The 25261-nt window shown below is 39.3% G+C and overlaps 1 protein-coding gene across 4 annotated transcripts in view; it reads left to right on the forward strand.

Annotated features, from left to right (window-relative positions):
* The window catches only part of PTCH1 (patched 1), a 75739-nt gene that overhangs the window by 29144 nt on the left and 21334 nt on the right, over positions 1-25261 (forward strand). For all 4 annotated transcript variants that reach the window (XR_008233508.1, XM_052777147.1, XM_052777146.1 and 1 more), the window contains exons 3-15: positions 1199-1388; positions 2660-2729; positions 2842-2933; positions 4461-4659; positions 5297-5418; positions 6727-6874; positions 7675-7806; positions 8123-8278; positions 8906-9004; positions 10329-10454; positions 17426-17544; positions 19541-19940; positions 20430-20739. Coding sequence is in view for 3 of the 4 variants with exons in the window: in XM_052777147.1 (XP_052633107.1) it covers positions 1199-1388; positions 2660-2729; positions 2842-2933; positions 4461-4659; positions 5297-5418; positions 6727-6874; positions 7675-7806; positions 8123-8278; positions 8906-9004; positions 10329-10454; positions 17426-17544; positions 19541-19940; positions 20430-20739 (2163 nt within the window). In the remaining variant the exon portion in view is untranslated. The remainder of the gene's footprint in view (positions 1-1198; positions 1389-2659; positions 2730-2841; positions 2934-4460; positions 4660-5296; positions 5419-6726; positions 6875-7674; positions 7807-8122; positions 8279-8905; positions 9005-10328; positions 10455-17425; positions 17545-19540; positions 19941-20429; positions 20740-25261) is intronic.

Genomic DNA, 25261 nt, shown 5'->3' on the forward strand with positions numbered 1-25261 from the left:
GATCAGTCTTCCGTTACATGGCCTAGGAAGAGATAGATGTACATGCCTAATTTCTGTTCACACCGTTGCAGAACTAAACTTTGGCAGTAATTCAGATCACTGGTGCCAAGCTGACTAAGACTGAAAAAAATGTAACAAATTAGACCAGGTCTGTAAGTTGGACTTAGCAGAGCAATGAAGGTAATAAATTGTAAGGGATGGAAACAACATGTTGGTGGTATTCTTGTCCTTCTCATCTGGATGTGGTCTTGATTCAGCTAATGGGTTGAATTAATTGACCCCACCTCCCACATGCCGTTTGCTAGAGAGACTACAGGGGAGGTTATATAAAGTATATGAACTCTGGCTGAATGCTTTTTTGTAAGAGGGAAGATAATTTTCCATTCTTACGTAATATTTTCTGGCAAGGCAAATTGAATATGGCTCCCTCTAGAGCCTGTCGACTTTGCAGTCTCCCTCTACCTTTTTCTTTTTTCTTTTTTTTTTTTTCACCATATTTTAATATGGAGCACACCGTTCAGCTCATGTGGGTTTAAAAACAGATGTTGCACATGTATGATCTGTATCACAGCATGTTATGCAGGTACTGGACCACTGGGATAAATTAGCTGTAGACAGTCCTTTCTGCTACACTCAAAACTGCATCTCTTTATGTGAACTTGGTATTTTTTCTTTTTTATTTAAGGCTGAAAGGAGCACTCATGCTCGCTCACTCTTTCCCTCCTCCCTTTTTTTAACTGAAGAGAAACATTCTCCTGCCTTTGCCAAATTATTTAGAAGAGTGTAAATTAAAGCCATTTATCTTGAAATGTGTTCTTGGTGCAGACTGTTTATGCAAGTGTAAGAAATTGTAACATAGTGTTTGGTCTGGTCTGCAAGGAAAAGGTTTTTCTTTTTTCTTTCTTTTTTTAATTGTTACATATGGGATTTTGGTTACAATGTAGAATAAACTGAGGCTCCAGTTTATGCATCAATGTTTTAGTGCAGTAGAGGCAATGGTATTTTAATGAGGAATATGGTTTTTGTTGCAGTGTTACTAAAATAAAGTAGTTATTAGTTTCAGAGTTACACTGTGATCAGTTTGAGACAAAATAGTCCATGCACATGGTCAAGTTTTTCTGACCAGAGAGTGCTCATCAAGTGAACCCAGAATAAGCAGTTACTGTCTAACACAAAGGTGTTGATTTTTATCGATCAGTTGGTGGACGTGTGAGTCAGGAGTTAAATTACACACGGCAGAAGATTGGAGAAGAGGCCATGTTTAACCCCCAGCTCATGATCCAGACTCCACAGGAAGATGGTGCTAATGTACTAACAACAGAAGCACTCCGACAGCACCTTGACTCCGCACTTCAGGCCAGCAGAGTACACGTCTATATGTACAACAGGTAAGGGGAAAAGCAAAAGTTTTCCTGATCATCTCTAAGGTCTAAAAAGTGGACGCATGCTTCCCTCCCTGTATTTTTAAATGGTTAGCACTTCAGAGCCTTTCCCTTAGGACTGTTTTGATTTGAATGTCACCAGTTTCTGATGCTTGATGTTGTAGCATGGTAGCAGTGACAAGCTGGCTTCTAACAAATAAGACAGGGTAATTGGTGTTGGAAGAGATTCTGAGAGTGTACCCCTATGAGCAGTGCTACAGTATCCAGCATTTGTCTTGGTAAAGGAGTGATGTCTGTTCTTTTAAACACAGGAGCTTATAGACAGGATTACTAACATTGGAAAGCTTTCCATATTAGAGTTCAGTTCACTAGTTGACACCGTCATGAGGTACATAATGACTGTGAACAGCGGCACAGGTTACTATCCTTCCAATAGTTTGGATATCAAGGGAAACGCAGAGGTGTGAGAAATGGCAGTGGGTGGAATAATAGCTATTTATATAATAGACATAACAGAGTTGGCGTTCAGAGTGTCTGTGTGTACATACTGAAGGTTGGGAGTTGTGTGCTGTCCAACAAAAAAATAATAAAGGTAGGTACTAGCTTTGGGCTAGTGAGATGTCTCCCTGAAGAGTGGTTCCTCCAGGGTTACTACTTACAGGATGATGTGCCCGGGGTACTGCCTGCAAGGCATGAAGCCCCCTGTCTTCCAGCGCATCTTTTCCGCACATCCAACTGATGCCTCAGTGAACAAATGCCGAGGCTCCAATTATTTTACCCAGCTCCCGCCTCGTCTATGGCATTAGAAGTCATGGCAGTGGAAGCTGTAACACAGCTGAAAAAGGAAGGCAGAAATCCTAATGGTTTCTTTTCTCCTGCCTGTGTGGGTCAGCTGGGAATATCCTAGTCCTCTGAGCTGGAACTGGCTTCTCACTTGTGTCACTGAGTGATATCTTAAGTCACTGGATTTCTGTCCCTTTAGCATGTGTTGACTAGCCTGTATGTCCAAAAGCAGCACCATTATTTTTAATGAGTTTTACAGAGAATGTGAGACTAACTGAAACAAATGTCTAGTCTGTAACTACAAAAAGAAAAGCCTTTGCTTTTTTTGTGAGGTGGTGTATATCTATGCTGAATAATATTTGCCTTTCTCAATGATTTGCTGCTAGAGGCCAATATGTGTATATGAGTTGCAATTTTAAATGTCTGCTACATTTTAAAAATGACTTTTCAGTAATTGTGCAAGAAAAAAAATTTGTTCTTTGTATTTCTTACAGACAGTGGAAATTGGAACATTTGTGTTATAAATCAGGAGAACTCATCACAGAAGCAGGTTACATGGACCAGGTACATGTAGTAGGCATTTAGTTATAAGATTTATGTGTTCTCATGATTCAGCTTGTGCTGCTTTGATTATATTCTAGTATAACTGTGTTTTTCCCCTTTCTGATTTTGACAGATCATAGAATATCTTTATCCTTGCTTAATTATCACTCCTTTGGACTGCTTCTGGGAAGGAGCAAAGCTACAGTCAGGAACTGCCTACCTATTGTAAGCATGGTTTTTATAACTTTCTGGTCTGACTGATTTTAATTGTATAACTGTGTGTGATTTTTCAGTTGCATTCCCATTTTTTATTCATATTCTGGTTTAACAGAAAAATAAAAGATAAAGTATAGTGTCTCTACAGAAAATATGTTGCATTCCCATTTTTTATTCATATTCTGGTTTAACAGAAAAATAAAAGATAAAGTATAGTGTCTCTACAGAAAATATGCATGCATTTTTTTTTTCATTGAACGAAGATTTTTCTGTTTCTAAGAGATGATTTGTAGGCATTGATTTAAATACTATGTTATTTTTCCTGTTCTGCTAGCATGCAAAGTAAAATGTAAGTTCTGAATTCAAGCTTTAAGAATTTTATGCTTCCCCCCCCAAATAAACTTGTTTCTGGTTGGTTGGTTGGTTGGTTGGTTGGTTTGTTTGTTTGTTTTTTCTTCATAAAATACAAAAACAGTGATTGGCTGGGAATTTTATTCCAAAGAAAATGTCTTGGGTTAAATCTCAAGTCTTCCTAAGAAATAAAGAACAAATCCTTTGCTTATGAGATCGTTAAAGAAACCATAGAGTATCTTTTATGGGTGGTTTCTCACAGTTTACAAGTGTGATATTATATGCCCTGAATCCTTTAAAGAGTTAATTGTTAATCTGTGCAGGCATTTTCTGTTAATTATGCAAGAGTTAGCATTTGAGTTATTGTTTCTGTCCTGGTTTGCATGTCTCTGTAAAAGCAATTTGCAATGGCCATCTCTTAACCTTTAGTGTACAGTTTTAGATGGGGAAATAAAGGGGGTTTGTGTTTTCTGGTTGGGAGATTCAGAATAATGACTTAAGCCTGGTTAAGCAGATACAGTGTGGTTTGAACCACAGAATAAGGCAGCCAAAAGCCTTTCTAGTCTGTCAACATCACAAATTCAGAAGTGGGGGGTGGGAGACATGACAGCGATAGTGGTGACAGCCATGGTAGCAGGAAAGCTTGATGGTTGATAGTCAAGCTGCCAGAGCATTTGAAAGAGCTCAGTATTGTTATAGATAAACAAAGATCAGCTATATTGATTGATTACATTTGCAAGATGATTATTAGACTAGCAAGAAGTAATCTGATACTATGAGAAAGGCTTTCTTTCCTCAGCCCCCTCTCTTCTTTCCCTCTCCCCTCCCCCCATAGTTCTTTGAAGCAGCAGTTGGCTGCTTTTTTGTATTTAGGTGCTTGATGATTTGTTTTGCTTTGCTTGTAAATGGAAGTATTTTTAACCTGTGAATATTCCGTTTTATACAATAACTTTGTAAGAACTGAGTATTTTTGTTAAAATTACAACTGGGCTGCAAGAAAAGTACATAAACAAATCTAATTAAAACGTGCCTTACATTTTATGAAACAATCTTACCAGAAAAGGTTTAACTTGTCACACAACATAACTCAATTATTTGTGCAAGTACAAATTTTAAAAGTATGTTTGTTTCAGTACTTCTTTTGTCTTTTGTGTGTGTGTGATTTTCTCCTGGTTTCTCTTGCAGAGGGAAGCCTCCTTTGCAGTGGATCAACTTTGACCCCTTAGAATTCTTGGAAGAGTTAAAGAAAATAAACTACCAAGTGGAGAGCTGGGAAGAAATGCTGAATAAAGCGGAGGTTGGTCATGGTTATATGGATCGACCTTGCCTGAATCCTGCTGATCCCGATTGCCCAATCACAGCTCCCAATAAAAATTCCACCAAAGTAAGTTTGCTTGTCCTTGTGCATATCTTTTCAAGGGAGGCAGGGGTAGGGGGGAGGTCAGAGGGGAGAGAAGAAGGTACCATTTTCTTCCAAGCTATATATAGTTCATGTTCTTGAGTGATGTCATTTTTCTGTTCCTGTTATATGCTGTTAGCCCACAGCCATGAACTTTCCCTCATTCTGTGATGCAGTGCTTAACCCCACATATTCAGAGTGAGAGTACAGTTGTCAGCTACTGGCTGGGTGTGGCAATGCAGTGATGTGGCATTTCAGCAAACCTGATGCCTCAGACAAACATAGCCACTGCTGGAATACAGCTGCCGCTATACACTCACACCATGCAGCAAAGCCTTCCTCTAACTAGTGCCAGTTCTGTTGATTTTTGTGAAGAATTTGAAGTCATGGGCCCCAATTTTGTATATCCCTTTATCAATCACGTCAGGCTTTGGAGAAATTGCCATCTGGTCAACAAGTATCTGGCTGATTGTTCAACTTGATTTGTTGAACACATTTCTCTTTGTAGACCTCCTAGATTGTCTTCAATATCCATTATTCTAGTACACTGGGAGTTGAATTAGGGTATGAGTTTGTCTAAAGTTATGAAACTGATGAATTGCTTCTTTATAACTTTTTCCAGCCTCTTGATGTAGCCCTTGTTTTGAGTGGTGGATGCTATGGACTGTCAAGAAAATACATGCATTGGCAGGAGGAGTTGATTATAGGTGGTACAGTCAAGAACACTTCTGGTAAACTTGTCAGGTAAACCGATGTTTAAAGAAAATTTCAATGTTTTTCTCTGTTAGAGTTTGGGTTTTGGGGCACAGGGGGAGGATCATGCAAAATCTACTGCCCTTGATGTGTATTATGAATCCCAGTTTGGGAGGACATGCCTCAAGAGAACAGAATTTAAAAGAGCGATTAGGCAGTTGTTTAAATTTAAGGAGGCATCATTGCTTCCTGCTTCTAACCTTGGAATGATGGTGTATGTCACTCAGAAAGAAAGCTTTTTCCTGGCAACTTTGTTGTTTAGAATGTATGTATAAAACATTGAACAGTGTTTAAAGCACTGAATAACTTTGATCACGTTTTGAAATACGATCAAAGGAAAAAGGGAAAAAAAATAATTTGTATAATGTGCTCACTCATTTGACTTCTCTTAGAATTCCAAAATCTCCACTGAACCTTTTGTTCAGGATCGATATAGAGAAAAGTCTATTTTTATGTCCCTACATCTTGAATACAGTTTTGAGTGATAAAACACACCCCTTTGTTTGAGACTTCTTGAAGAAGTCATGGAACACTGGACTTCAGTGGGGGAGAAGACCTGTGAAATAGAACTGTTCTGAAAAATGTAGGCCATACTAAACTAAATGAAGCATAATTCTTCCATAGTTAATACAGGGAAGTTTAACTAGAACTTTTAATATGAATATTGACCTTTTTTACATTCACATTAAACATTGATAAGTCTTTCAACAAGTAGCCAAAGAATATATTTTAGTGAAAAATAAAATAATGCCTTAAGCTTTAAAAATTGTTGGATACAGTTGCACACTGTGGAAGTTCAGGATGGATAGTTATTGCCATTGTGTGCTCCTCGCAGCTTGTCAGGCATCAGGAGTTTAATCTGGCATTTCTCTCCAAGAGACGAAAAAGACCAAGGTCTTCAAATGACAAATTGCCAGCAGCATTTACAGGATCTTGTAGAAATAACTGTTCCTGTGGCATCCTCACAGTAATCTGTCTATCTATCATGAGCTTTATAACTTACTCGTAGGGTTACATTCTTTGCTCCTGAAACTGATCCTGTTGAAAATAATGGCAAAACTCCATTAACTTCACCAGTGAAACCAGATGAAGCCTCAACGCTGCATAGACCAGTACAGCTGCACCAGATACACAGTAGAATAATTATACTCTGTTCAATTTTAATACAAGCATGTGTCCTATAAAATGAAGATGCTAGCTCCTGTTAGGGTCTCATTTGGGACTTGATGCCATGACAATAATTTCCTGGAAATGCCCATTTTATGCCTCTTCCTCCTCTCCCTTCTCTCCATGTGACAGTGCCCAGGCTTTGCAAACCATGTTTCAGTTAATGACTCCTAAGCAAATGTACGAGCACTTCAAGGGGTATGAATATGTTTCACATATCAACTGGAACGAGGATAAGGCAGCAGCAATTCTGGAAGCCTGGCAGAGGATGTATGTTGAGGTAAAATTGAAAATAACCTAGATATCATACTATAAAGTCCTGCTAAGATCCACTGCCTTCTGTCACAGCTTTTTACCATATTTCTTCAAGGAAGATGCTTACACCAGAACTGAGTGATTGCCTCCGACTTTTTAAGCTGATTCCACCCCCACCCCCAGCCCAATTAAGCAGCTGCTTGGTTATTCACATGTGAGAAGCCACGAGGGTTTTGCTCCTTGCTGTCTGGGACATTTTTGCTTTGCTGGGGCTGAGAAGGAACCAAAGAGCTAGCTGGAATTTAACAGCGTTTGGTTGGCGTGGTTGTTCTAAAGGTGTCTGGAAAACATTAGCCAGCCATGGGCTGTTCTCCCTGCGGCAGCCTGGGTGGGGAGGCTCTGTGACAGTGCCTGGCCTCTGTGTCCCAGGCTCTGACCTCTGCTGCGCTGCTTCTGACCTCTGCAAATGGCCAGGCAGGGGCAAAGAGGAGCACCCCAAAGAGATAGCTGGCCTTGGGTTACAGGCAAAATGCATACTGCAGCAAATCCAGGGTGGAGCTATGGGAAGAGGACTCAAGTTAAAATGTTTGGAATGGGCTGGGAATGCAGTAGCTTTTCCTGAAGGATGCGAATTCTTGTCTGATAATCAATAGCTTGCAAGAAATAATTACCAAACACATTTGTGTACTATCAGCGTAATCTCTGTGTAGGGTGTGGGCTTTCGCAGGAACATTAATGAAAAAGTAGTTGATTTCAGATGTGTGCTGTAGAAGATGGTAGTGAATTTTTCTTTAGTCGTACCAAGTTTTATTTTTCTTTTCATAGGTGGTTCATCAAAGTGTTGCACAAAACTCTACTCAGAAGGTGCTCTCCTTTACTACGACCACCCTGGATGACATCCTAAAGTCGTTTTCTGATGTCAGTGTTATCAGAGTAGCTAGTGGCTACTTACTAATGGTAATACCATACATTTATTTAATTTTCCCTGGTAGTAATGCAGGGCTTAAATATCTGCTCTGTTGTTACCAGTCAGTAGTCCAGAACATTTTAGGCATATTTAAAATAAAAACTACAGTTTGTAAACTTTTGCCTCAGGCTTGTCGCTTGTTCCTCTGTGTAACATCTGTGATGTGTCTATTCTATTTACAAATGTTTATAAGGATGTATATTTTTGGTGGGGAGAGATAGCTGTTAGAAAAGGATCCATTTTAATATTTTGCCTTTTTTTCCCCCAACTCCATCCCTCCCTTCCCCTCTCACCCCCTTGCTTCAGCTTGCCTACGCCTGTTTAACAATGCTGCGGTGGGACTGTGCCAAGTCTCAGGGTGCCGTGGGGCTGGCAGGAGTCTTGTTGGTTGCACTCTCGGTGGCTGCAGGATTGGGCCTGTGCTCATTGATTGGAATTTCCTTTAATGCTGCCACAACTCAGGTATTTAGGAGACGCAAGTCTGCTGTTAAATTACAAGTACTCTGTTAGTAAATGAACACAACTGAATCTTTGAGGGGAAAAAAGCTGCAAAAGTATTTTGGCTCTATGTCTTTACTTGTGCCTTTGTCCTGTCTCATAGCTTGTGCTGTGAGAAATTAAGTGATCATGCTGCCAGACGGTATGAAGGAAAAAGGCAGGTATCATGTACTTTGTTTAATTACTAGATCCTGGGTTATTTGATTTTTCTGGGTCCTGATACAAGTGGAGGCATCCAGTTGTACATAAGGAGCTGCAGGTTTTGTCTTTGCATCTGAATGTATCGGGATGTTCAAATTCTGAAACTATTCTGAATGTAACATGAATTATTATCAGATATTCTTTGTATACCCAAAACTTTCATTACTTTTGGTGAGATTTTGTACCTGTAAATGGTATACTGCAAGTTCCTCAGCAGTATTCCAGAAAAAAAGTTAATAGCTGTATTGCATCCTTTTGATTTTCATTTTACCCTTAGATTTGTGTACAGTGTAATGTAAAAGTTGCTTTAATTAGCCATTTAATGGCTAGCTGCATGGTAGGTCATAAAACAACCTTCTTGATTTTTGTTTGTTTTGTTTCTCCCCCAAGGTTTTGCCTTTTCTTGCTCTTGGAGTTGGTGTAGATGATGTTTTCCTTCTGGCACATGCATTTAGCGAAACAGGGCAGAATAAGAGAATTCCATTCGAGGTAATGACAAAATAGGGATTTGGGGGAAGATAAAACAAAAGGCTTCATATAGGAAAAGATAACTGTATCCAGAATTAATTAGTAGTGATTAAAAAAAACCATTTTTTTTCCTCAATAGCTTTTCCTAGGGTCTGGAAATTCTTATTTCTGCCACAATAGGAAATTACGGCAATATGTGTGATCCTAGAATGTTTTGGAATGTTCACATTCTTTTTTTCTTCCTTTTTTTTTGATAGTGTCTCAGATTTATTTAATCTTGAAATTTTAGTTTATAGCTGTCATATAAAGGCTAATTTACATAATCCAAATTCTGCCCAAAATTTTGGTGAAAGTTGATGTAAATTTAGGAACAAACTCAAATACAAGTCTGACAATTAACTGATACAATGCTTTTAATGGAAGAACACAAAAATGTTAAGGTGAAAAGAAAGAGAAGGAGGACAGCTTAGAAAACAATTTTTTTATTTGCATCAACTGTTACCTTTACTTATTTGTTATGGCTTTAAATTTGCGTTATTCTGAATAATTGTCTCTGTTTTTCTTTTCTGATGTTTGTAATTGACCATGAACATTTCAAAGCATAACTTACTAATGTTACAAAATCTGAGGTGGTGCACTTTTATGATCCTTTCCCTTTATTGACCTTTTTACCCTCAGTCCAGAGTTTCATATCCAAAGTGCAAACCGTTTAAAAGCAATGTGTATTTGCCCATTCTGTTTCGTACAAGCAGTGTCTTCCATGTGCTCTTCCCAGCTGGTTTGGCATGCAGGCACTACAACCTTGGTCTACTGTAACTTCCATATGCTTCAAAATAGCCTGTTGGGTTGGGAAAGTGTCACATGTTTATTTTGATTTATCTGCATTCTTTGTGTGTAGTCCCTGGGTTTTGGGTTGTTTTTTTGTTTTGTTACATACTTCTTCAAGATGTTGAGCTATGTTATGCCTCTGTGCTGTTAATATATGCTTATATTGTCTGAAAAATGAGAACACCAAGTGACTCCACTGGTAGAAAATACATCCTACTTTATTACAGATGTATTTGATAGAATGTCAGTAACTTAGTGTTCTGAAGCTAGACTCAGCTTTGATAATGTTTTCTACCATCCAAAAAAAACATGAGCATTTCATATGTCATCTGCTTTTCTCCTCAACAGTATACCTAGTATATCGTTTATTCTCACATACTCTCAAATGCACATTTGTATTCAGAATTTCATGGTAGTAATTTTTCACTGTTACTGTGTTACATCTGTAGGATGACCCCTTCATTTGCAGGACACCACCTTATCACTTGACTTTTAAGATACGTCATTTGTTTTGCAGGACAGAACAGGTGAATGTTTGAAGCGAACAGGAGCAAGTGTAGCCCTTACATCTATCAGCAATGTTACTGCTTTCTTTATGGCTGCCTTAATCCCTATTCCTGCTTTACGAGCGTTTTCACTCCAAGTAAGTTTGTATGCTATTTTGCTAGCTCTTATGCACGGTCCCATCATGAAAGGCCAGTGATGATACCTGTTAGTGGTAGTGTTAAAGTCTGTGTTCAGTGCTGCTGCAGTGTGATCACTGTTTACCATAGATCTGGGTAATAACAACTGCTGTCTGCTCCTCCCATTTCTCATGCCTGGAGTCTCTTGCATCCTGTTAGCAGGTGAAAGAATACCATGCCCCATCACAGCTGGGTTCAGTGCAAAAACCAAGATGTATGCAACTAAGCAGAAACAAGTCTCCAGAACGATTTGCATTCTTAAGTCAAGAGGAGTAGACTGTACTGTAGTGTGTACTGTAACATTCCTCACTAGCAATTTAATCCTTTCATTCATTCATGTTTGTCCAATTTGCTGCTCTTATAAACTATAACTAAAGTGCACTGGCAGCAGCCAATATGCATTTGCCATATTAATTACTACTGCAGCAGTTTGTACTGCCTTACTGCCAGTGTAATTTTAGCAAACTTGGAGAAAACTTCAAGAATTTTATGTTCCAACTGCTTTGAAAGAAAATGTGAATTTGATGTGCTGAACCATGTATCGCTCACTCTCCCTTTCTCTCTTTGTCTTCTTGTATTTGTGATTATATACGTTCAGGAATATGAAATATTAAGGATGCTGGAGAAAGCTTTCTTCTAAAAGCAAGGGCTCTTTGAAGAAAGCTTTGGGAGTTTCTGCCCTGACACAAGCAATTTATAGCACTGTCTGACCTTGGTGCAGAGCAGGCAAACTATACTTTTTCAGTAGTTATTTTTCTTCTGCTGTAGCCTGGTTCTCCAGTCATTTTTCATTCTTCTTGAGCCCTTGGCTACCCGGAGGAAGCAAGGGCTGCAATTTTTCTTAATACATCTGGCAATTATTGCTGTTTTCAGAGATTTAAGTATGCCTGCACTAAGCTGTAAAATGGTAAACTGTTTGCGATTGCAGTTATGTTAGTAATAAGCACTAATAATTTGTTTGCCGTTTCCTTCTCAATAGGCAATTTGGTAGTGAACAATAGAGAAAGTAAAGGCCTTAGTGGTTTTCTGCATTGTTTAGCAGATGTCTGTGGCAACTAAAACTAGATCCTTAATCCTGAATGGTTAGCAGTATTTAGCTCTGCTGATTTGCCAAAACCTAGATGTCTCTTCTTACAGGTGATGTGACAGTGAATTGTTTTATTTTATGGGAGAGACCAGTGTCAATGTGTGAAATATTTTTGGAAGTGTAACACTTATTCCCTTGGAAGAAGTTATTTATGTCTCCTAAATCTGTGGCCCAATTTCAAACATTCAACATGTACCTTAAGCAGCTGACAGGATACTGGAGATCTTCACAAGGAATCAGAGGAGAAGGCTTGTTTTGTCAGGCTTTGTAGTACCTGTGCTTTACAGAAGTTACTTCAGCCTAAATGCATCTCATAAGAAGTACTCAACAGAGATGAGCCATTTTGTCCTAATTGCACTGCTGAGCTGTTGAGTGGGAGCCACCAAAATTAATTCTTATCTGATCAAATTTTGCTCAGCCTTTCTCTGTTCTCACTCTTCACATCAGAACATGACAGGTTGCCTTTGGAACATATGTGGGGACAACAGCTGTAATTGTTACTGTAATCTGAGTATAAGTTAAATATACCTTTCCTAAAGTCTTTTCGTTTTGCCTGCTGCCGCGCTGTAGACTGAATCACTGAAAGTTCAGAAAACTAAGTCTGCATAGCAAAATGACAAACAAAAAGTTTCCAGTGAGATTTCAACATATTCATGTATGAACATGTTGATATTATTCAGAATAAAAACATGATGATCAAAGTCCTTTTTAAGGCAGTGATTAATATGGAATCTATGTTTAGGAACATTTGGGTGTCCAGAAATTAATGTTTGAGTTGCTCAATCTTTTCTCACATGCATCTGTAATTTGTCTTTGCTTGCACATAGTAACCCCTTATATGTATATAAGAGATGGAAAAAGTGCAAAAAAAGGGCAGCTGGAGACCTGTAATGAGGATTTATTGATGCTAGAGCAATATATATATAAATGATTTGTATATAAGTTACAAACTACTAAAATAACATCCTTTGTTGTTAGAAAGGAACATCTATTACTTGCTTTGCCTAGCTTCACCAGGTAGAATCAAAATCAGGTGATACATTAATCACAGCATTCAGAATCAGATAACCATGGCAGATTTTGGTGGGTGGGCTGTATTTATATACGGATTTCTTTATTTACAGTCTTCTTCCTCCCTCTCCCTCTTACTCAGGCTTGTTTAAACAAGAAGTGCTTGCCGTCTTTGATAGGTTCCTAGCAAGACTTAGAAAGCAATGAAATACTGCATTTACTTTTCACAGATGCTGCCTTCTTCTCATGTAGATAGTGAATTTTTAACAGATGGACTTAAAAAAGGATTGCTCTTGACCTTGTTTTGCTCTTCATTCACTTTTCTTAAGACATTGCAAGATAATTGTCAAAGTTTCCATAACTTTTGAGGCCCAGTATCTGTAAAATAACCCAGCTGCTGAGGGAGAATAAATGGTTTCCTGCGTCTGCAAGCCCAACTTCTAGTTAGAAACTCATATTTTGCATATCAATGCTTTCTTCTTCCTCAGCTTCTGTTCTGTTCTGCCAGCTAAAGCAGTTCATTGATACCTCAGAGTTGTTCATTTACTTTATGGAACTCAAACACTGCAAGGCTGATGCTTTCTTAGGAGTTTGCTAGGGTTAGCTCTTGCCGAGTTTTAAAAAATGGAAATGAGTCCTTTTGAAAGTGAGATTTTTAATATTAATTCCATTATGCAGATAGGGACTTTTTTAGCTTTTTCACTATTTTAATTTTTTCCATTTGTTGATCTTATTAGCCCTTTATTTAAGCAGTTTTAGGGCTTTGAGATGCTGAACATGTCCCAAATACTCAGTCACAAGAATCACCTGTAATAGTGCTCAGGACTTCGAAGGAGTAAGTCCTGAGTTTTCAGATGTGTTTCATTTCTTAAAATTGTGGTGAGGGGGGAGGTTATCAGAGAAATCCACTGAAAGTTTTTGAAGTTTGCAGTAGGAATGTCTTAAACATAGCCCTTTGTTTTGAGTATAAATGAAGGAAGGCAAGGCAGAGTGTTAACTACTGCTCGGCTGAATTGTTTCCTCAGACAGACTATTCGGACACTGTTATGGAATAAATTCTGCCCAGGAAAGAGAAGGTACAGACAGCTCCACAAAAATTCATCTAACTCTTCTTGCTTATACCAGAAACTTCCTCCCCTAACAGCAGAGGAGTGGTGTGGATTCACTAATGAGCAGGGGTGAACTTTTCCCAATCAGTCTTAGCAGTAACTTTTTCCCTCACTGTAAGAATGACAAGTTTTTTTCCTAAATGTAAAAGTACATTACCAGGTGGTGGGTTTGTGGAAAGAGAGAGTGTAAGTTTTTAAGCTCATTCAATTATCTTACTCTGCTGAAGTGGTTTGTCTCCCTCCTTTTACCCACGTCATTTACCTTTCCGTGCTCCTGACACAAGAATTTAACAAGCAAAATTAAAGCCTCAGGGAAAAAGGCGGGGGGGGGGGGGCAAGGGGGGGTCTCCAGGTCTGTGTGCTGTCAGGAGGGAGTTGCAGATAGGCAGCAGTAGGGTGGAAGTTTCCCTGACAGACCTCCTCATCTGTTCATCACCTCTGGCTATACAGCACACCCGTTCTCCTTGGGTGGGCTGCCAGGAATGGCACATAGCAGCACATACCTTCAGCGGGGCCCCAGCCTACCAGCCTGGCTCCCGTCTCCCTTGCTCCCTCCAAGCACAGACTGCCATTCTTCTGTCTCCGCGAACAGTTGCAGTAGCCATAATATTTTTAGGCTGTGCATTATGAAAAGATGCAAAAAGCGGAGCATGTTTCTCAGGAAGTGACCAACATTTTTTTCTGATTAATGGAATTTTTTTACTACTCTCTGATCTCATTTCACTGAATGCCTTCATTTTACACCCTTGAGTAGGCCCCATTTTATCCCTTCTAGGACTAATCTTACCTTTGTTGATTTCTCAAGGAAAAGGTCTGAGCCCCTTCCTCTCCCATTTGACCATTTGTCTCTGAAGGGGTGAGAGAAGATGCCCTGTCCCAAAAAATTCTAAGCATGCTCTCAGCTTAGATGCTGCTGAGAGATTGCCTGTACTCTGGAAGCTCTGATACCACAGTTTTTTGTTGGTGCTTTTCCAATCAATGTAATTGTTACAGATTGGGTATTGCCATGATCGCATTTCTCATACATCCCCATTCCCAGCCACTGAATGTCTAAATGGTATTGGGAGGGGAAGCAGTGGCTGATGCATCAGTTCAGAGATTGAGTCACGCCCCAGCAGTTCTTCCTTCCCTCTCCTTATCAAGTCGCAGGGTGTTTTTTGATAGGACAACAAATTAAAACTGATACAAGAACAATATCTTCTGTATTTAATTGTGAAAACTGAGAACTGTTACATCCTTGAAATGCTGGGGAGGTGGATGAGGGAGAGACAGTGTGCAATATATAGGAAATGTAGTGTTAAGCTCTAGGAATCTACTTAAATACGAATTAGAACAGAGAGGATTTTTAAAAAATATTTTACTTGCAGGGTTCATACATCAACACTGGGATGGCACAATGGAAAATCTAGTTGTTCTAAAAAGTGATGTCATGTTAATAGGCAGATTTACTGTGTGTTGTTGGATTAGTTTTGAAGCTTCTTAAAAAATCAAATGCAAATGTACCCAACTTTAATGGCATCTCTACCATACACTCAAGTATTAGTTTTCAGGTTTAGGGGCATTTTTGATTCAAGGACGTTGGGGTCTACAAAGGGGACTGAGAAGGCATGAAGTATTTGCAGTTTATGGAGCAGGAACAGAGAGGGCTTAGGTTAGTTTTTCAGCTGTGCTGGGGAGGAGTAAAAATTATTGAGTCAGGCCTCAACTGTTTTTTCCAAATCTCAAGAAATCTTAGCTGATCCTTGACAGAAGATCTTGGTTAGACACCACTAATTATTCATGTTATATGATGGGTGATTCAGCCTTGTCTGGTTTAGCAGCAATAAAGCAAGCAGTTGTATGAACTAGGTCCAACAAACACCTTGCTTGCAACAGCAGCCGTTTGTTTGTCTGACAGATCCAATTAATTCTAGAGAGGATCAAAAGGAAATCACTTAATTTTAAAGTCTTGGCTATGACCTGACATACCTTTCTTGTGGACGTTTATAAATCATGAAATAGTCATTGGATCTTTTCTCTCAAAGATGGCTAAATACTAATTCAGCTTTAAGTACTAGGTAAATTCTGTTTTAGTAGTTCTGTCTACAGACAACCACAGGACCAAAATCTTACTTCAGGCAGGCTGGAGACAACAAAAGAGAAACCCCAATAAAACCACTTTTGTATACAATATATTTATGATTGAAATGAGTAGAAAATATTTGCATAGCTAGTTGATTCTGTCATTCTCAGGAAAGTAAAAACAATATCTGGTCTTTTTTATTACACTTTGACAGCTTCAAAACTCTAAAAGTCGTTCAGTGTGTTACTACTTTGATTTTCACAGATAAAGAGACACAAAAATAAAAATTGTGGTATTTAGGCAATTTATTTATTTGACATGTAAGTCAAGAATTTTTCAAGCATGAATTTTGGATATCATATCTTTTGAGCTGCCAGTGTTGAGGCCTCATATTTCAACATCAAAAGCAGCCATTTGTTTATTTTGGAAAAGGAGGACCTGTTTATATCAGGTCAGCAACTTCATTTTTGTAGCCCAACTTTTGTTCTTTTTTATGACTGTTTTAACCCAAGTGGTCGTTACTTCAGAAGTAACAGGTGGAGGCACTTGATAGTTTATATGATTTCCTTAACACAAAACTGGGCTACTGTTGAGATGGCTACTGCTTATCTAATGGGTAAATATAAGGATTTCAAGGTTTTTTTTTCACCTGTTGATGGCTGAACCATTTTTTTCCCAGTGTCTCTCCTGCTCTTACAACTATCTTCCAGTCCCATCTGTGCCCAGGCTTTCCCTTTGTGATGACTGGTGCTCCTAACAATTCTGCATTACAAATAAATGCTATTAATAATAATGATAGATGCTGCACCACATATGTTTATGGAGATTCTCTGGGAATCTCTGTGTGGGAAAGGGTTTGAAGTACGGTTTGAAAGGGGGTGGGCGGGGAGGTTGGTTTTTTTCATTACGTAATGTTCGCTTTACAAATTAAACCAAGGATTCTTGTTCCAATTTAAGATGTGTTCTTGTTCCAATTTAAGAATCATTTTGGCAGACTGGCTCATTAATCAAGCACTGTTAAACACAAGCATATTAATACATAGATTTACTATGTGGTGTTGGATTAATTTTGGTTCTCCCTTAAAAATAAGCCCTGATAAACCCAAAATGTTGTTCTTTCTGGCTAGACTTTTAAGTAGGTGCATCAAGTGCATAATATTTTACTAAATAGAACAATTTAATTAAAATCTACTTAAACCTTTATTTCATTTCTGATTTGATGTTTCTTTAATGTTATTGTGATGCTTAAATTACTTCAGATCCCTTAAATGTAAGAACTTGAGTTCTAGTTCCAGGTTTGCTTTTGCTTCTATATTTTTTTTTACTGTGAGACTCTAAATATGGCAGAATCTCATGCAAAAGTATGATTTGTTGGCTGGTTTCCACTTAAAAATCATCACCATGTGTCCAGGCACAGATGTACTAAAATAATGTGAAGTTTATTATTAAAAGAAATTAATTAACTACAATAGGCATACCATAATGAAATGGGAATGTAAAAGTATATCTCCCAGTTTCCTCAGGGAAAAGCTTCAAAGCATCTGATGGGTTGACATGATAAATGGGTGAACGGATGAGAATTGAAAAGAAGTTTTATGCTTTGTAAAGCTGATGCCCTACATGAAGCTTAGTAACGACATCACTTCTGTGATTGATCTCTAGGCAGCAGTTGTGGTGGTATTCAACTTTGCTATGGTTCTGCTGATTTTTCCTGCTATCCTGAGCATGGACCTTTATCGTCGAGAGGACAGGAGACTGGATATATTCTGCTGTTTTACAAGGTGAGAATGTGTGATAGATTGATGTATGAGGTGTGTCTTTGTTATGGTCACCAATCAGTGCTACCATGCCTTGTCAGGAGTGGGAGTTCTTCACTGCAGCGGGATCAGTATGTTATTATTATGATGTTATTGCTAGTGACTGACTTAAATTTGCTATCTTAGTTTTTACCTGACAGAGGGGAAAAGTTAAAATATCTCTGTCTCATACTCTCTCTCTCTCACACACACACATGCTTTTCCCTTCATTTGTATGTATGTTCATTTTGACTGTTGGAGGACAACTTTCTGAAAGTAGATAAAAGATCGATGCTTTAGCAATATCTTCAAGTATTTTTAGAATGTTACAGGGTACTGCAAGGTGTCCAGTGCTTGTATTGGGTAGTCTTGGAATACTGTACGTAACTCAGGGTACTGAGAAGCCTTACTTGCAGTTAATCACTATGTGCTAATTTTTATGCTTTTTATGCCTTTAAACTTAAATACATAAACGTAATGTGTAAACTGTAAAAAGACTTCCCTTTAGCTGTGTATTTCATAGGACTATGAGGAATGCAGGATGATCAGTACCATTTCAGGATAATGCTTGATAAAGTTTCTGTTATGGCTGCAATAGTAATTTAGAATGGTAAAATACTGCCATTCTAAAGAGTGCATACACAGACTCTTACCTGATACACAGCCAGGTCTGAATGTAGAGTGGGGCTAGGAGGACTCTACTGTCATCAGTGCAGCCACTGCTTAGAAATCAAGCATGTTTTCTACCTTAGTTTTTGCTTTTGCCTGCAATGAAGAGGATCAGCTACATTTCTACATATGTACTCTTACTGTCATAACCAGGATGTGGAGAATCCTGATTATGGAGTGTCATCTTAGCCTTTTACACCCACCTAGGAGCTGTCATAGTTTGACATTTTAATTTTAATGTCAAAGAGAGAAAGCACTTTTCTAAATTTCTTTTTGAGAGAGTGGTTAGAACAGGGAGTTGATCCCAAGCCAGGACTCCTGCTTTCTATTTCTGATTCAGTCATAGTTTCAGTGGATGGCCTAATGTGCTTGAATTTTGGAGCCCTGATTCTCAGAAATACAGGACAATCAGACCTTGCATTTATTCCCTCATCTAAAGCTGCACCAAATGTGTATCAGAATTCAGGCCCATTTACATATGAAGAAATGCAGTTAATGAGAGCTCGCTTTGTTTAGATAGGCAACATTCTGAATTCCTCTTGTTTTGGTAGGATTTCTCCACTTGGTGAAAAATCTCTGATACTGTTTTCTATCATCAATTTGTCATTTCTCATTTACAGGAAGAGGTTTGATAATTTTTTTTTTTTTATGAAGTAGGTATCTGTTAGGGTCTTGCATAGACTAAAATAAAGGGAATGCTTCAATTACTTCTGTAATTTTGCCTCTTCATGTTACCCATCCTTCCTAGGAATTAATCCTTGCTTATGTTTACTTAATTTTTAAAACATTCAGTCAGTGTATGGCAAGTGGTTTCAACCTGCCTCCCAAAAGTCTGAGATCTTATCCAGAAGGCCCAAATATTATTTAACAGTTACTTTAATAGTTCTAAACAGAAGAACTCAGTATGTCATGTGTTTACATTTTGATCTAAATAGCTTAATTCTCAGCATGGACACGTAGCTGCAAACTCACACACGTATTGTGCATTCAGACTGTGTGCAACTACCTGGGTATGACCTGATTAGCATGTGTAATTAATGGAGTGGTGTGGGTAGATGTCAATGTCTTCAGACAGATGCTGGTTTCTTCTTTCCTGAGCACAAGAAATGTGCATATATTCTCAGAGGCTCACCTCTGTGAAACGTTTCCTAAAGGCGCAGAATAAAATTTGCATCAGAGCGTTACACTTAATTAATATAAACTATCTAATAGTAGTAGAAGCAGTCTCAGATGGAAGCAGGTTATCCTATCTCGTCTGATTAAAATAAAGATCTATCTAAATGTGAACAGATGTTTCTCTGTTCTCTTACAGTCCGTGTGTCACTAGAGTGATTCAGATTGAGCCTCAAGCATATGCAGAGAACGACAATACTTGCTACAGTCCTCCACCCCCATACAGCAGTCACAGTTTTGCACATGAAACTCAGATTACAATGCAGTCTACAGTGCAGTTGCGCACAGAATATGATCCTCATACGCAGGTGTACTACACCACAGCAGAGCCTCGCTCAGAAATATCTGTGCAGCCAGTGACAGTGACGCAAGATAATCTTAGCTGCCAGAGCCCAGAAAGCACAAGCTCGACGAGGGATTTGCTTTCCCAATTCTCCGACTCCAGTATGCATTGCCTTGAGCCACCCTGTACAAAGTGGACACTCTCATCTTTTGCAGAAAAGCATTATGCTCCATTCCTCCTAAAACCAAAAGCTAAGGTAATCAGGGAACTATTTACTGTTTTTTCAACAATAGACTTCTGCTTTGCCCAGTAATAAAATTTTCCTGGCAGTGGTATTAAATATAAGGAATAAATAGAATTCTTTTGGAGTAACAATTCTTGACAATTTTACAGTTAATTTCATACTTTAAAAGTTTTACCTTGTGAGTGCTGTAGAGACATAATTTTCAAATACAAGTTACGAGTGAGGGTGTTGGTGACTTTCAGTAACATAAGCTTGTGAATAGTAAAACTAAAGCCATTATTTATTATGATTTAAATTTCTCATCCATGATGCAGAGCCCCTTCAGTGCAATGCAAATTCGCTTAGTGTTGTAGTGTATGTGTATTTAAAAAAAAAAAGAAAGAAAAGCTTTAAAGTAGACTTGTGGGTGTTAATTTTGAACATGGCTTTGTAGTGCACCATTATGAATTGTTAGTTTCTTTAAAAACCTAAAACCAAATGCGTTTCCATTTTCTGTTGCAGATTGTGGTTATTTTTCTTTTTCTGGGTTTGCTTGGGCTCAGCCTTTATGGAACTACCCGGGTGAGAGATGGACTAGATCTCACAGACATTGTACCACGGGAAACACGGGAATATGACTTTATTGCCGCACAGTTCAAGTACTTTTCATTCTACAACATGTATATTGTGACACAGAAAGCAGACTATCCAAATGTCCAGCATTTACTTTATGAACTTCACAGAAGTTTCAGCAATGTGACATATGTTTTGTTGGAAGAGGATAGGCAGCTTCCCAAAATGTGGTTGCACTACTTTCGAGACTGGCTGCAAGGTAAGAGAGAGTTGCATGAACTTTTCTTAATTCTACAGTAGTAACCACTTGTTCACGCTAGTAATGCTCCTCTCTTCGAATATAGTCACAAGGTTAAAGACTGTGAGCAGGAGGTGGAACACCTAGGTGCTGAGCCGAACTCACACATTGAGTCGCTGTTTCTCCAACAGGTCACTTAAATTCTTTGTGGCTAAGTTTACTCCCCAGTAAGACAATCTTGAGGCTTTAACAGATGATATCCATGAAAGGCCATCCAGTGCCATTAATTTCTAAGCAGCTAATGAGGAGTTCTGCTTTATAATTAATGGCCAAATATGGCCCACTGTCTTGGGAAAATAAATGTTTGCTGAGTGTTTTGAGAACAGTAAATGAAAAGTCCCTGTCTGGCGATGTATTTTGGCACAGGCTTAACTTTCAGCATATGAGTGATCCTGTTGGCTTCAGCTGGGACTGCTGGCATGAAGAAAAGTCAGTGTGGCTTATGTGTTTTACTGGATTGGGAGCTTACTATACATTCTAGATTTCCAGTCAAGTATCCTCACTCTTACTATGGTGGTGCTTTGTCTGTGCTGAATTGTAGTGGGGCAGGGGAAGACAAGAGAAGGCATGGCCTTTCAGGTACTATGATGATAATTATATTGAAGTCAGCTTATTAAAGATATTAAAGATACTATAATTACACATGTTGAGACAAATAACTGCTTTGTCTTCAGAATAAATAGTACTGTTACATCTCAGCAAATTTAACAGCAGTCATAATTCTGCCCAGGAGTACTTCTGTCCTACCTCTGTCTTTCTGTTGGGAGAATCTCCAGGAAGCTTTTGCCAACAGAAAAATAAATTGTGCTGACCTAGTGAGACTGTAAATTTTAACTGTAACTGTTTACAGATGACCAGTGCAGCCAATGATTCTTAGAGAACATGTAGGTAACTGCCAGTATTTGGGGTATTTTATTCCTTCTGAAATATGTCAGGCAATATCAGGAAAGCGGATGCATCTAAGTGACGCATCTAAACAAAATGATCAAGTTTCCCATGTGTTTCATGCACTGATAAATCGTGCAAAGCAGTATTTCAGCTATTAGCTTTGGTTTTTTAATGTTTTTTAAACATATTGGATCCATTCATTACAGTCTACTTACTGGAAGTTTTACTTAAAATATTTTGCTCACATAAGCATATTGAGCTGTAAGGGAAGGTATTACTGGCAGGAAGAAAATTCAACATAGCTTAGATGTTTTGCTGGATTGGAACATTACTATACTTCCTAGATTTCTAAGCAAGCATCTTTCTACATGATTTTCCAATTCTCTTGTACCTCTGCCATTTATTTTATTTCTTTTGTGGCTATTTGTTGTTGTTCCAAAATGGTAGGAAAAAATGTGTCTGGTGTCCCCTCTTCCACCTTCCTCCCCACCCCCAAACCTGCGAGGGAGATGGAAATCAGAGATCGTGTTCAGGATCTTCACATATTAGCGCTGAACCTCAGCACGGTCTGCCAGCAGTAAACTCGGGAAGAGGTGCCCTTGGATCTGCTCCCTTGCTGGCTTCTCAGAGTGAAACGCTGGAGGCTTGCCCATCTGGAGTTGCTCCTGGGGGTGCTCGCATTCCCATTACCCCTCTCGCAGGCCCACCACGTACTTTCCCGAACCTCTTCCACTTCAGATGCCTCCCTGTCCTCTTTGTAATCACCTCCTTGTGCTAAGGACTGTTTGTGTGGCCGTGGCCCAGTGCCAAGGGCCTGCACGTCTCCTTCGCTGTGCTCTATGTCCGTGCTCATGTGTGACCTTTCCAGATCCGCTCTGCTCTTAGGGGTGTTCCTATGTTCTTCTTACTGCCCATAGTTACATTCCCCCTTCCAGCCCACGTTAGCCTGCCTGTCCTTCTTCCTTGTCCTCCCTGCTTTTCTTCCACTAGAGGAGCTGTGAGTATTCCTAGTACCCTGGATATACCGATGGGGTGCGTGGACCTAAAATGTTAGACTGGAATAGTCAGGGAGGCTCCAGGAAGCAGTAACTTGATCACCCACAGGTTTAGAGTTAATGATTATGATTACTAATTAGCATTTAGGTCTGTGTCCTTACCCTTCCTCCCCACCTTCCCCAAGAGGGGCACAATTAATATAAACCAGCTGCTTTGTAAAGACACAAAGCTGTCTTCGTAGAGTGTGATTCTGTATTCACAAAGCTGTAAAGAAGAAGGACATTGGAATGTGTTAATAGAAAGAAGTTATTTTTGAAATGGTACAGGGCATTGATGTGACAGGGGGGAACTAAACTTACACTAAAAGCTGCCACATTTGTCATAGTTAGGAAGTATCTCAAGGTGCAGACACTAATAGAAAAAATACCTGATTGTTGCCAACTGGGGCTGATGCTGAGGGACTAAAGGGGAGGGGAGGTGAAAACAATTTAAAAACAAGATACAGGTTTAGGCTGGATTCAGGGAGGATCCTCTGTGAGGTGGGAACAGTTCTACTGGTACATTTTTACATGCTGGAGGAGCAGGTTAATCAAAGTAGGGACAACTTTGAACTTCATGGCTAATTCTTGCCAACTTGACTGGGAATTCAGTGCTGGAGATTAATGGCTCAAGATGGCCTTCTGACACGCACACATTTGTCTGGCAGAATGAGGGAAGCAACAGCACATGAACAAAAGCATTTTTTATCAAGAAGGCATCCTTGATCTTAGCTGTACGCTATCAGTGGAGTGCCTTCAGCCTAATGCACTTCTTTTTTCAGAGGTTCCCTTGTATTTTGCTTTCTGGTAGCATATCATGTTAGCATATTTCTGTTACTGAAAATGCAACAGAAGAAGAGTTAACACTAATCATTCATTTAAACTGGAAATGTTAACATTATTTTTGTAAGTGACTGAATGTAAATGAGGTAGCTTGAATTCCCTGATGGCTTGTAATTAGGCTTGTTTTTGCAAAGGGTAATTTTATCTGGTGTTTCATGGTGCCAGCTGTTCACATGAGTCAGTAGGAGTTCCTTCCTCACCCCCATTCCTGCATCCCACATAATTTTGGAGGAATTCACTTTCTTCTGAAGCATCAAGCAAAAGTGACTGTTGATATGAAAAAATCCCATATATAAGATTTTTTTAAAGTCCCTTAATTCTTATAACTTTTCTGCAGAGAGAAGTCAACAAGTTACTTCTATCTTTCTGCCCAGAAACATTTCATTAATCCCATTTATAAAAGATTAAATGTCTTTTTAAATCATTGGTATGAACAGAGTACTGTTTGCTTTGAAAGCAGCAACTCTGCTATTAATTTCAAAGTTACGGGAAATTTTAATTATTGACATTTTGGAATTCTTTAGAAATTAGGCACAACCGATAGTAGTTTCTTCATATTCTTTCCACAGACTTTCAGTTTCAGCAAGATCAGTAATAAAATAACCCAGAGCATAAAGTAGTTAAGCCAGCTGAGGAATAAAGATATAAAAGGGAGTAGGGTTTGAGAGTTGACCGAACTTGTAAGAAGAGGGGAGGGGGGGAAATGCGAGAGACCTGAGTTTTCACCCACTGCAGTAACGTTAAATGTACATGCCGTTTTTTGACATACCTTGCAACCACAAATTGGTAATGTCACATGCCAGTGGATTTATTTGTTATTGTGTGTCTGCGGAGCCCCCTGACAGGGGTTGGATGTTAAGTCTGAAAGCTCTGCCCCCACATGCTGTCTATGATAGCAATTTGTGTGCTCCTCCTGCTGAAGGGAGCCATTTTTACTGTAAGTTAAGCTGTTCCTTGGTGGTCTCCTTTCCCACGTGCTTTTTCGACAGCCTCCTCTTATCCCAAAGTCATCTTTCACATGACTGGTACCATGGCATAAATGCTCTCACCTGGCCACTTTGTGAGAGACTGACATGGAGCTGAAGTTGGCACAACAGGGATGGATTGGTATTTTTGCATATCCTAAGCAATGTTTTCCCCTCTCCGAGAGCACCAGCAAACAACGCTTTTTTAAAGGGGGCCCTGAAGTCTTTTGGTGATGCCAGAAAACCTGATGGCAAATTGTCCTCCTCCTGGGCGGGTGTGGAGGGTGGCATGCAGAGATCTGGCAGGCTTTCATCGCTCGGTTCTCAGTCTGTTGGCTTCATGAGTGTATGATTTGGCAGGACAACATGGGAGGCAGTTTTCTACAGGAGAGGGGATGAGTTTGTAAATGGCAGCGTGTACTCCAGCCCGGAGGTGGTGTTGGCTGGGTGCATTTTCTCTTCCAGCGCTCTTATCTCCATACAGCTGTAGCTAACCTGTCTGATCTGTAATGACGGTTTTCATTACGGCTCCTCAGCACAGCTGCGAGGTGGGTCGGCGATTTCCTTCACCGCCACTCCCCCAGCCTTTTCCTTCCCTTCCCTGGACATGCGGTTTGTCATCTGCTTGCACAGAGCCTCCTTGTACTGGGCTGTGGCTTCCTGTACTAAATCTGATCCAAATTTGTGCTGTGAGGTGTTCCCTCCCCCTTGCAGGGTGGCAAGGAGGAAAATAACAGTTGAGAGTGAATAGGT

The sequence above is a fragment of the Harpia harpyja genome, chromosome Z (assembly GCF_026419915.1).
Source record: "Harpia harpyja isolate bHarHar1 chromosome Z, bHarHar1 primary haplotype, whole genome shotgun sequence".
NCBI classification, from domain to species: domain Eukaryota; kingdom Metazoa; phylum Chordata; class Aves; order Accipitriformes; family Accipitridae; genus Harpia; species Harpia harpyja.